Source organism: Apodemus sylvaticus, chromosome 8 (assembly GCF_947179515.1).
Source record: "Apodemus sylvaticus chromosome 8, mApoSyl1.1, whole genome shotgun sequence".
Taxonomy (NCBI): domain Eukaryota; kingdom Metazoa; phylum Chordata; class Mammalia; order Rodentia; family Muridae; genus Apodemus; species Apodemus sylvaticus.
This window is the reverse complement of record NC_067479.1, coordinates 62,323,175-62,335,124: the sequence shown is the minus strand read 5'-3', so window position 1 is coordinate 62,335,124 and position 11,950 is coordinate 62,323,175. Positions and strand designations below refer to the sequence as shown.

The window sequence follows — 11,950 nt, the reverse complement described above, 5'->3', positions numbered from 1 at the left end:
AAACCTACGAGGGTAAAACAAATAAGAACAGAAATAAAACGAGAAGAGTAACTCAGCCTGAGGCTATTCAGGAAGATGAGTGACACCGGCCCACCTTTCACTGGACTGATAGGGATACGGAGACAGCCTGCTCCTCTCAGGAGTGAAAAAGCAGGTGTCACTACAGAGCCCACAGCCCTTACAATATCAGTCAGCCACAAAAGGAGGGACTGCAGATGCTGAAGGGACAGACGACAAGGCTGGGGAAACACTAGGAAGTGCTTTATGCCACAGCAAATGACTATGGACCAGAGCTCATTTGGGAAGAGACAGCCTGATCTTCACTTGAATCCGAGGCTGGAGTCTGCTCAGTAGAGAAGATCACTTGTTGCTCTTGCAGAGAACCCAGGCTCGCTGCTCAACAACCGTATGGTAGCTCAGAACCATCTGTAACTCTAGTCCCAAAGGGTCCAAAGCCCTCATCTGACCTTGGAAGACACCAGGCACACACATGCACATATATAGACATGAAACATACACACGCATATCACTTAAGAATTTAGAGCCAGCAAGATGGCTCAGTATGTAAAAGTGCTTGCTTCATGTGCCTGATGATCAACTCCCAAAATCCGTATCAACAGTCAGAGGCCATGTTCGTATCTGTAATCCCAGCATTCCTAAGGCAGGAGGGGAAATTTCAGAGCAGCCGAAACTACAGACCGGTTCAAACATGGTCTAGCCAATCCGTGAGCTTCGGTTAGAGACCCTGACTCAGAAGACAAAGAACAATGGAGGAGAACATCCAGGTCAACTCTGAGCCTCCACACCAACGTGTGTGTGTGTGTGTGTGTGTGTGTGTGTGTGTGTGTGTGTGTGTGATCCATGTATTGGAGGCCAGCCTGGTCAACATGAGTTGCAGCCATCCAGGACTTCAGAGTGAAACCCTCTTTCACAGGGAGACTGTTAGAAGGGAAATGAGCTGCATGCCTCCTAGCTAAGGCGGATCCTAGTGCCAGTGTTGGTCAAGGAGGCATCAGAGGCCCCTAAACTAATACAAGATCTTGACACCTCTCATGGCTGTCTAGCATGAGATAAGACCCTATAGTTGAAGACACCCTTGCTGAAGACACCACACACTTTGGTTACAAGAACTACAGAAATAAAGCCAAGAGCTGGAGAGATGGCTCAGTGGTTAAGAGCACTGCCTGCTCTTTCGAAGGTCCTGAGTTCAAATCCCAGCAACCACATGGTGGCTCACAACCATCTGTAATGAGATCTGATGCCCTCCTTCTGGTGTGTCTGAAGACAGCTACAGTGTACACATTACATATACATACATACATACATACATACATACATACATACATACATAGAGAGAGAGAGAGATCAAGTCAAACCTACACTGGAACTTGTTCTCTGCTGGCTAGCTCTCATAGGGCTTTGTGGGCTGCTAAGGGAGGAAAGCATCAAGATCGTAACAGCTGCTAGCTCTGCAAGCCAAAACCAACCTGTCACGTGAGCTGTGCCCACATATGCAACAGTGGAATGACTGCTCTGGGGGTAACCAGCTGCTCTATGATTGGATCTGATTTCTTGCTCCATGGGAGAAAAACCTATGCCTGGTACTGTAAACCTGGCCAAAAACTTCCTGGCTGGGGAAGTCACAGACCCTAGGGGGTAACTTACTACTGCTGTCGTAGTTAGGCTGACATGGTATCAAACTGCCTTCCAAAGAGCTACACAGGGACCCATAGACAAACGTTATTAATCAGACAATTAACACAAAAACCTTAATCAGAGCCTCTCCCTAGGAATGACAATAAACGTTAAGGCATAGCTGATGAAGTTGTTGAGAATGGATGACATTTTATAGTACTCACTCTTAAGGCTCAGTGAACATGACAGAAAGAAGACAGAAAATGGCAGCCATCATAGGCGTGAACTGGGCAGCTAACGTCCTGTCCTGGTCTGCACAAGACTGGCCATACCCACGAACCATGTTTGGGGAAGGCTCATGGGGCCCTATCTGTCTCTCTACTGGCTACTCGGAGAGTCTAGAAGAGGAGTCACTATTCAGTTGTGTACCCAGTGGTGAGCCCATCGGGCTCCAGGGGATAGTGTCATACCCATGGTCACACAGACAGCCCTAGCTAAACTCAGCTGGATCATAAAACAAAACAAGGGATGGGGGTGGGAAAGGGGATACGCGGGGAAGAGGGATTGACAGGAGAGGGGAGTGAGAGGGGGCGGGTAAGCGATCAGGTGAGTTACACTCGTGTACGACAGTGTCAGAGAACAAATAGAGTAAGAAAGGCGGCATCTTAGTTTAGAAGATAACTACTTACCATCACTAGTCACCAGGAAATGTGGTCTGACCTTTGAACCCAAGACTGGCAGCACCCCCAGGCTGCTGAACACATGGCACTGAACCCTACTCAGCATGACTGCAAGTTCAAAATGCAGTGATCACCTTCAGAAAGAGATCTGGACCCTCAGAAAACCGAGCAGATGTGCATCACCCAGCGACCATGGTCACACGTATCTGCTGTAGAAAGGTAGGTGGACCCACGGGAGATCCTGCTCGTCAAGTATTCACAGCAACTTGATTTAGAGTAGCTGAAGTCGGGAAATGGCCCGAGCGCCCAAGCTGTCCTTAAACTCCAAGCAATCCTCCTGCCTCTGGAGTACAGGTCTGCACCATCACACCTGGCCTATTCATTGAATCACACGAATGAAGGATGATTTCAAGACAGCCACCCCTTTCTACCCTTCCTGCTGCCTCCCCCACAGGTCTGAACCCCAACCCACAACTGTCCCCAAAGTCACTAAATATCTGGGTACCTTGGGAGCAATTCAGCCCACTCTGCCTGTGCTGTCCCCCCAAACTGGCCACAGGCTTGGCTTGTCGCACTCGTTCAGGGGCCCACTAATCGCTTCCTGTGGCTGTACCCCCTCGATGCTCCTCCCTCAGTGGGTGAAGTAGAACAACACAGGCCACTGCCAGCCAGCAGGGTTGCTGTCAGGAGACCCAGGGAACAGCCGCTTCTCTAAAGGAGACACCACCGCAGCATCTGAAACACATGTAGCTTGCTTTATTTTTGCCAATCACATCTGTTCGTGAGTGCCAGAGTGGTCTTAAGGAAAGCCTGTGCCTGGCAGATGACTTCCGCCCCACCAGTGCTGTGGGCAGCCTAGTATGTGAGCACATCCAAACCTCAAACCAGCTCAGTCACTTGAGCGACAGTGCCTTTGACAGCCACTGCTGACACCGATTCCACATGTGGGTCTGAGGCAGAGCCAACCAGAAATTCTCACTAGGCACATCCTTTGTGTATGGTGACGTGTTTATATTACAGTCTCCTCCACTCTCAGTACCCTGGGCATGGAGTGACAAGGCCTGCGGTATGAGGCCCCCATCTGTGCACACTGGCAGCCTTCAAAGGCCCCATCAGTCTTAAAGGTCAGCGCCTTGGGCTCCTGCCTGCAGGGCCAGAGCAGGGCCTGCCACTCCAGGCCCTTCCTGGGTTTCTATCTTCCACCTGTCCCCTCCACAGCCCAGGACTAAACTTGCTCTCAACCCAGGCAGACATTCTAAGATGCAGAGACCAGAAGCCTGTGATCTGACCTGAGGACTCTAGAGGCCATCCCTGTCCGATCACAGCTCATTTAAAAAGCTGACAGGAGCCAGGGACGGCACCACCATTAGGAGACATGTTGCTTTTGCAAACATGGGACTTCAGCTACCAGCACACACATCAGGTGGCTCACAAGTCTCCCCAAGTCCAGATGCAAGAGAGCTGATACTTTCTTTTGGTCTTAGCAAGTTGCTGCACACTGTGCTTATACGCAGACATAGCCATGCACGCAACAAAAATTAAACTTTTTTTTTTTTTTTTTTTTTTTTTGGTTTTTCGAGACAGGGTTTCTCTGTGTAGCCCTGGCTGTCCTGGAGCTCACTCTGTAGACCAGGCTGTTCTCAAACTCAGAAATCCACCTGCCTCTGCCTCCCAAGTGCTGGGATTAAAGGCGTGCGCCACCTCTGCCCAGCCAAACATTTTTTTAAAGACTCCCATAGTAACAGGGTAGCTGGCGTGCACAACGGAACCCTGGCCGACAGCCTGCGCTTGCCTGGCTCCCCTCATCCTCTGACGGAAGCTGGAGTGCCTCCGTCCGGCCATGGAGAAGCCACTGAATCTGGCAGCACCTTGACGCCGGGAACTCTTCTGTCCTCGCTGAATAACAAAACAACTCCAAACAGCATGAGTTAAAGTCTCCATTTATTTTGTTTTTGTTTTTGTTTTTTTTACAAAAATCCAACGTAAGACCTTTGTGCTCATGGTTTGAAAGGGGCAGACAGATGGACAAGTTCTGTTATCAGGGCCACCCCAGGCGGCCCCACCCTCCAGCTCTGTGTTCACTAACAAGGCCACCCCAAACAGGAGCATTTTAGGTGGCCCACTGGCCTGAGGCACCCCGGGGGACTGTCACTCTGTGGGTGGCCCTTGACCTCAAGATAAAGAGCAACTGGAAAACAAAGCTGTCGTGGCCCTGGGAGCTGGGACCAGGTAGCTGAGTGTGACCTATGTTAGGAATGTGCACTAGGAAGTCACCCATGGTGAACAACATCACACACCAGGCAGGTTCCCCTTATTGTAGTGGCACAATCATTTCCAAGCTGTCCCCTAAGCCCAAAACCCAAATCACAAGCAGGGTCCAACTGCTTTGTCTCTGCCTCTTGCCTCTGACAGAGTCCCTCAACACAGCCACTGTCCATGCTTGCTGCTGGGGTCATTAAGTTAGTGTTCCCACCGGGCCCAGAGGTACTATACCATAGGACACTCTGACATCACTATCCCCCAAACACATTTCAGGGATACCCATAAGTGACCCACAAAGGAGGTCCTACCACAGAGACTGACTTCCTTATCGGGCACCACAGCACCATTTACAACCTTTCAGTGAAGAGAAACAAGACGACAGGGATGGGGCTCAGGGCAGAGCGATTGTCGGGATGTCCACCCACGGCTCTGGCTTCCATCCCCAATACTGGGAAAGGAGAAAAAAAAAAGATAAAATAGCAGCCACATATTTAGCGCAAACCACCACACTCTTTGGCTCCCCTGAGGGAAGAGGGCTACTGCTGCAGGGCTGGTGAGAGGACCGAAGGCTGGGGAAAGGCTCCACCCTTTCGCTGAGTTGTCAAGAACCAAATGTCCCAGGCTGCCGGCCCCTTGGTGCCAGGTTCCAGAAGACCCAGTGGAGGTCCTGCAGAAGCCTGGTCCTGCTGGTCCTGCTGGCCTGAGGGGTCCGGGGCAGGAAGGACCTAGAGAGAAGTCAGGACAGCAGGCAGAGACGACCCCAAGCAGCAGCACACGTCAGGGCCTAGGAAGACGGAACTGGCTTAAGGCAGGTGCACGACCAGGGCGAACTGAGCTCTGCTTCGGCTGCTGGGCTGGGGAGACAAGTCACAGGCTGTCCCTGACATGAGTGTCCCACTACCACTGTACCCCAGTTAGTTTATTTCGCTTTCAGTCCTGGGAAGAGAACCATCAACAGGACATGGAAAGTGATAATGTGGGGTGAATGCCTGTTATCGTCCGCGACTGACTGGGACTCACCTAGCAAATCACAGCCTCCGGGTTCTAGCACACCCCAGACTTTGAAGGCAGGGCTTCCTACAGCCAACACGGCATCAGGGGTACAGGATGGACATCCAGACACGAGAGGGAAGGTGAGTTTCCCCTAGGTGGTCCTTCCAAGGCACATGCCTTGCAGTAAGACTATGGAGTCCTCGGAGGACACAGGCTGGTTCTACACCAGCCGAGCTCCCGGCCAGCCTGCTAAGTTCCTGTTGTCTCTTCAGAGAGGAACAGGTACTACGGACCGGCCACCAGCACCCTGCACCAGTGTCACCCTGGGGGTGGGCTAGGTACAGGTCTCATCTCTACCTCACTGTTGGCCGCCTCCTTCTCTCTCAAACTGAAGAAAGAATGGAGAGCCCGGCCTGTGAGCCGGCCTGGGTCCAGCCCTTCAAAGCACCTGGGGCGAGGTGTCCCCACTGCGCAGCCCCCAGCAGGAGAAGCTGTGGTAGCAGCACTGAGACATCAGAGAGGGGCCAGAAGAGGTCAGGAGACCCTGCCTCGGCCAGGTCCATCCTGCTTATTTCTGCAGCCAGTGTCCCTGGCAGGGTGGGGTCACAAATGACTGTCTAGGTAACGCAGGGCCAGGACCCTCTCCACTAAATACCCAGCTGGGTAGGACCCTCCCTTGGAGAGATTGGCAGAAATTTCAGGTGCACCCCGACCCACCAATATATATATATATAAAGTATGTATGTATGCATGTGTTTGTGTGCATATATACGTATATACACATATATGTGTACATATACGCACACATATAAATAAGCCTTGAATGGCAGATGTGAAATTCTCTCTTTAAATAATAATAGCTGTTACTGAATTTAAAAACCACAAACCAGCTGTCCCGGGCTTGTGTCGCCATCAGTCAGCGCCCTGTGCAGACGCCCGGAGTCTGCTGACCAGGACTCCAGGCCCAGTGTGGCTGACTTCAAAAGAAAAGACAGCCATCCCTTTCCACTCTTCCTGCTGCCTCTCCCAGCAAAGGGTCTTGGCCCTGCCCCACAGATGTCCCCAAGGACCTTCGACACCTTGGGAACCTTGGGGGGTGACTCCCCTCACTCTGCTCACAGTCTCCTCAGAACTGGCAAGGCCCTAGATGAACTTGAAGCACTTGGTCTTGTCGTGGGGCAGGCGGGTCTTGAAGAGCACAGAGTCCACCCTAAACTGTGTGTACAAGAGAGGCATATAGCCGTACACCTTGACAAAGAAGTTTATACACTTGTGCCGCTCGTGAAAGTGAGAGTCATCGTGGGACAGGGCCTGAGGGCACCCTGGGCATCGGAAAGTCCACCTCGACGTCACCTGCAAACGGACAAAAAGAGCAGGGTGAGAACACAGGGTGTTTGCGGACAGCATCTCACAGCGTGGACAAGCCAGCGCCATGTCCAGGGTGAGGCTGCGGGGCCGCCAGGGAGCACACCCACAACCCAGCATGCATGTGTCTCAAACAGTGGCACGGGCCTCCGCTGTGTCACCGCACTGAACAGACAGCAGAGCAGTGCTTCCAGTCCAAACAAGTCCACCTCCACTATTTATTTATCTTGGTGGCACAGTACACTGTTGAGAGACAGTTGTTTGTTTCAGCCATGTTTTCCATAGCAAAACACTGGAAAACTAGCCAAAACAGAAAATTACAGGCTGGAGAGATGGCTCAGCAGTTAAGAGCACCAACTGTTCTTCCTAACGTTCTGAGTTCAAATCCTAGCAACTACATGATGGCTCATAACCATCCATAAAGAGATCTGATGCCCTCTTCTGGTGTGTCTGAAGACAGCTACAGTATACTCACATATAATAAATAAGTCTTTGGAAAAAAAAAGAAAGAAAATTATATTTTAAAACCTAAGAAAATGGTCAGTTTATTATTAAGATTTCTAGGGCTGGAGAGATGGCTCAGTGGTTAAAAGCACTGACTGCTCTTCCAGAGTTCAATTCCCAGCAATCACATGGTGGCTCACAACCATCTGTAATGGGATCTGATGCCCTCTTCTGGTGTGTCTGAAGACAGCTACAGTGTACTCATATAAGTAAAATAAATAAATAAATCTTTTTAAAAAATTTAAAAAGATTTCCAACAACTAGAAAAATATAAGTATCACGATGGTGCTGTCACGCGGGGCCGAACATTAACTTGGGCAGCCCTTCCTTCACAAGCTCTGCTGCAGACCTGAGCATGTGAATCAGCAGGGTGGGGCCTGGGCAGAGGAGACAGACCAAGACAGGGGACAAAGGTTTTCTTCTCAAGCTCAGCTCTAAGCCAGAGGAGACTGCACACCTCTGGTCGGTCAGAGGACATCGTATGTGAGACTGAGGTAGGTACTGAAGTCGTGTGTGTGCCTGGACGAGATGGAGCCTAGGCTGCTCTCTATCAGGTAGCCATCCCAGCATCCAGGGAAAGGACAAAGCCCTTTGCAGGACTGCAACAAGTCAGACCCAGGAGCGAGGGCAGGGAAGTGCCTGCAGAGACACAGGACAGCGCCAGGAGCACTCGGAGCAGCAGGATGGCGGTGACTGTGACCAATGTGTATGTCACACAGGAGGAACTCTCCAGAGTTACTCAGAAACTGTACAGACATTCAACCTATGAGCAGAAGAGGAACCCCAGCAAATGTAAGGCTGCTCTGAAATTAGAACCCAGCATGGAAAACACTGACAGGAAGGCAGAACTATGTAAGCAAGATGATTATGAGGCATGGGAAAGGCAGGAAGGTCACTCATGGAAATTCAAACAGGAAACCCTGGTCTTGGAACAGAGACAGGACAGACTGAAAGTCAGGACAGAGGAGGACTCCCGGGTGTATGATGTCAGTGCAGGTTCACGCTGACACGTGCACGATGGAGTGTGGCGGGTGCTATACCATCTCACAACCCTCAAATCTGTTTTCACGGAGTATGTTAACAGAGAGGGTCACTTGACAGCCAGCCGCACTGCTCAGGGCGCACACTCGGACAAAGCCTTGGCCACCTCACTCCATCCCGCTGCTCGCCCACCGGCTCGCCACAGCTACACCCACAGCAAAAACCTGCACTCTATAACCACTGCTGGTGCTGGAGCAGTCCCTCTGCAGGGTTTCTTCTCGTTTCTAAATTATGTGTATGTACCTGGGAAGTGGGGGGGTGCCAGTGTGCGCCTGAGCCCAGTGCTTGCAGATACCAGATGAGAGCATCAGACCCCCTGGAACTGGAGTTACAGGATGTGGTGAGCCACCCAGCATGCATGCTGGGAACTGAACTGGGACACTGAGGAAGGCTGACGGCCACCACTTCACAGCAGTAACCAGCAACACTACTTTGATGTGCTAAGCTACTATAGTGTGACAAGAAGGCAGCTGCAATTTCTTTAACAAATCAGTTAGAGCATCTACCCTTAGAAACCACTGCCTGCTTCAGAAGGGAAGGCGAGGCAGCAGTAAAGCTGTCCCAGTCCTCCCGCCCAAGTCCCAGCTCCCTCGGGTCTCTCCATTGGCCTTGGTACACAGGCCCTGTCTTATAGCCACACGTCAGGCCTATGTATGCTCTGTGGTGTTCTTGAGCACCTTACAGAAAAGTCTCTGAGCTGTGGCTTTGACACAAGCTGCACCAAGGCAAAATGGAAGAAGGAAGTGTGTATGTACACACCTTCCCACAGGTAACGGGGGCGTACCTTGATGGGGGGCTTCCGTGTGATGTGGGAGACAAGGAAGTTCATGGCGATATCCTCACAGTTGATGTACTCGTCCACCATGTCTCGGATGGCCTGGGGCATCACATAAGAATACAGGTAGGCATAATACTGTAGGGAAAGAAAGGATTGGAACACGGTTAAAAATTCTTTCCCTTTCAGCAAAAACTATGCATGGCTCTAGGGGCTGTTGGGACATGAGGGAAGGGGCGGGGGGGGGGGGTCCCATGGGGACACAGTACTAGCTTTTAGAGACCGAGACAGGAATGAGGAGCAACTTCGATGCAGCTCTTCACTGGGAAACATGTCACGTGTCAGCTTGCTATCTTCAGTACACAAGAAAGCACCAGGAGGAGGCCACGCCTTCACAAAAGCCAGCTCAGAGGGTTGCGAAGCTGACAAAGGTGTGGTGTGAGGGGCAGTGGAGTGACTTGCTCATCTCAGAAGAGGGCTTCTGTGGTGCCGGGAATGGAGCCCAGGCCTCTTGCAAGCTAAGGCAGTGCTCTAAAGTGGAGCTGCATGTGCGTCTGCGACCAGAATAGAGAACTCTTCAGAGCCCAGTTGAACATTTCAAAGGGAAAGATTGGCCAGCATCAGTCACAGGAAATGGGAATCCAGGGGCGGAGACAACGACCCCATGGTTAAAAGTGCTTGTTTTGCAAGGCTAAGAAATAGAGTCTGGTTCCTCAGAACCCACATAAATGCCGCGTGGGTGTGCTACCTGTAATTGCAGCCTGGACGGTGGAGGAAACAGAGGATCCCCAGAACATGCTGGCTACTGAGACAAACCATATCTGCAAGGCCTGGGCTTCACTGAGACCCTACCTCAATGAATAAGGTGGAAAAGTGATCAGGGATGATTCCTGACACAAACCATGGGCCTGCATACACATGCGTGTGCCCGTACATCCAAATAAAACCTGCATACACAAACATACCAACACACATTTGGAAAATTAAAAACAAAATACTATGAGCCTTGTGGCATCTTAAGTGTCTATAATCATGTTCTCCACACTCAAGAAGAGCTGGAGCCACCGCGGCGGCAGAGCACTTAGCATGTCCTAGCTTAGCCTCAGGCCAGGCACCGCCACAAAAGAAAGGGGCTGAGCGCCTTTAGTCCTAGCATTCGGGTGGTGGAGGCAGGCAGATCTCTGACTTCAGGTCAGGGCTACCCTGGTCTTTGAGTGAATTCCAGGATAGCCAGAGGGCCTGAGGTATTTCATAATTTTCCTCACGCGTGTTTCCATACTTTGGTGTTCTTTATACGTCCCAGCACACTCAGCTCTGAGCAGGCAGCACTGAGCTCAGAGGACAAGGGCTATGTTACAGATCAGAAGAGACAGAGGAGGGGAGCCAGGAGCAAAGAGCAGGAAAGGTGTGCTGCCCAAAGGTGCCTGCCTGCGCTGGGAAACAACCTAACATGGCAAAGGTGGCAGAGCTCGCGGAGAGTCCCACAGTGGACCCACACAGCGGCAACCGGTCTGAGCCAGAGGGGTGCCAGGCTCTGGCCTGACTGAGCCATATCTGGGTGGCAGTGCTGAAAGGGGACACTATCCAGCAGTGCTGAAAGGGGACACTATCCAGCAGTGCAGAAAGGGGACGCTATCCAGCAGTGCAGAAAGGGGACACTACCCAGCAGTGCTGAAAGGGGACGCTATCCAGCAGGTCTTTGATCTAGTTCTCTCAGCTGTCCAGAGTGAGAGTTCATGGTCGACAGGCAGTCTTCATGGTCTATAGGAAGACCCGGTCTTGACTTTATTTCAGTTATTGTATGTATGCTTTTGATGTTATCCTGTTTCTGCAATGTGTTTCACTGCACATCCTAACCTATCCTCGAACCTGTGATCCTCCTTACTTAGCTACAGACCACGGGGATTCCAGCTGTGGGCCATCATGTTGGCCTTTCTTCTTCACATGTAGGGATAGCTTGTTTCTGGCACAGAAAGGCCCCAGGAGCAGAAAGGCCTGTGTGAAGGCAGCGCCCACTCCTACAGAAGCTAATGTTACTAAGTGGCCGGAGCACTCACAGCCCTGTTTTCTCACCTTGTGAAAGAAGGCAGCGCCCGTCAGCACCATGGACAGCTCACAGGAGTAGTTGGAGTTGTAGAGCCAGGACTGGTGAGGAATGTCCCAGGCATGGTACCGGCCAGGGAAGCCCACAATGCGATCGCGTGCCTCTCTCCACACCCTTGAAAACACACACACTTAAAATGAGCACTTTTACCTGGCCTGCCTGACCCTTAAGGACTTTTGTGGTTTTCCTTTTATTTCAGTTTCTCTCTCACTTTTTTAAAAATAAAATTAGACACAAGCAAAAAACATTTTAAAAAAATTTATAGTGTTATCAATAATCTGCTTATCACCCCACAAGTTTCTAGTAGGAAGGTCACATGGTAAGAAACCCAGGAAAGTTGCATGCATAGCAATCTCCTAAGAAGTGGAAGACACCAATTCCTGTTTTGGTTCTTTAAAGGTTTGTTTTTTAATGATCATGACAGCTTAGTTCCATAGACCATGTATGTAACTTCTCTACCCCAAGTCCCTGGTCTTCCTGCTTGAGAGGGCACACATGACAAGCACTCAGAAACCACAGGCAATCACTGTGGTGGAGTACACCCATTTCCTAAACTGAGCAGAACCGGGGAGAAACCTAATGTGTAAAACT

The 11,950-nt window shown here is 50.9% G+C and overlaps 1 protein-coding gene across 5 annotated transcripts in view; it reads right to left on the bottom strand.

Annotated features, from left to right (window-relative positions):
- Positions 1 to 4,239: 4,239 nt before the first annotated feature.
- The window catches only part of Extl3 (exostosin like glycosyltransferase 3), a 90,557-nt gene continuing 82,846 nt past the window's right edge, over positions 4,240 to 11,950 (bottom strand). For all 5 annotated transcript variants that reach the window (XM_052191178.1, XM_052191179.1, XM_052191177.1 and 2 more), the window contains 3 exons: positions 11,329 to 11,473; positions 9,265 to 9,393; positions 4,240 to 6,923 (listed from right to left, as the gene is read on the bottom strand). In XM_052191178.1, the coding sequence (XP_052047138.1) occupies positions 6,714 to 6,923; positions 9,265 to 9,393; positions 11,329 to 11,473 (484 nt within the window). In that variant the 3' untranslated portion in view covers positions 4,240 to 6,713. The remainder of the gene's footprint in view (positions 6,924 to 9,264; positions 9,394 to 11,328; positions 11,474 to 11,950) is intronic.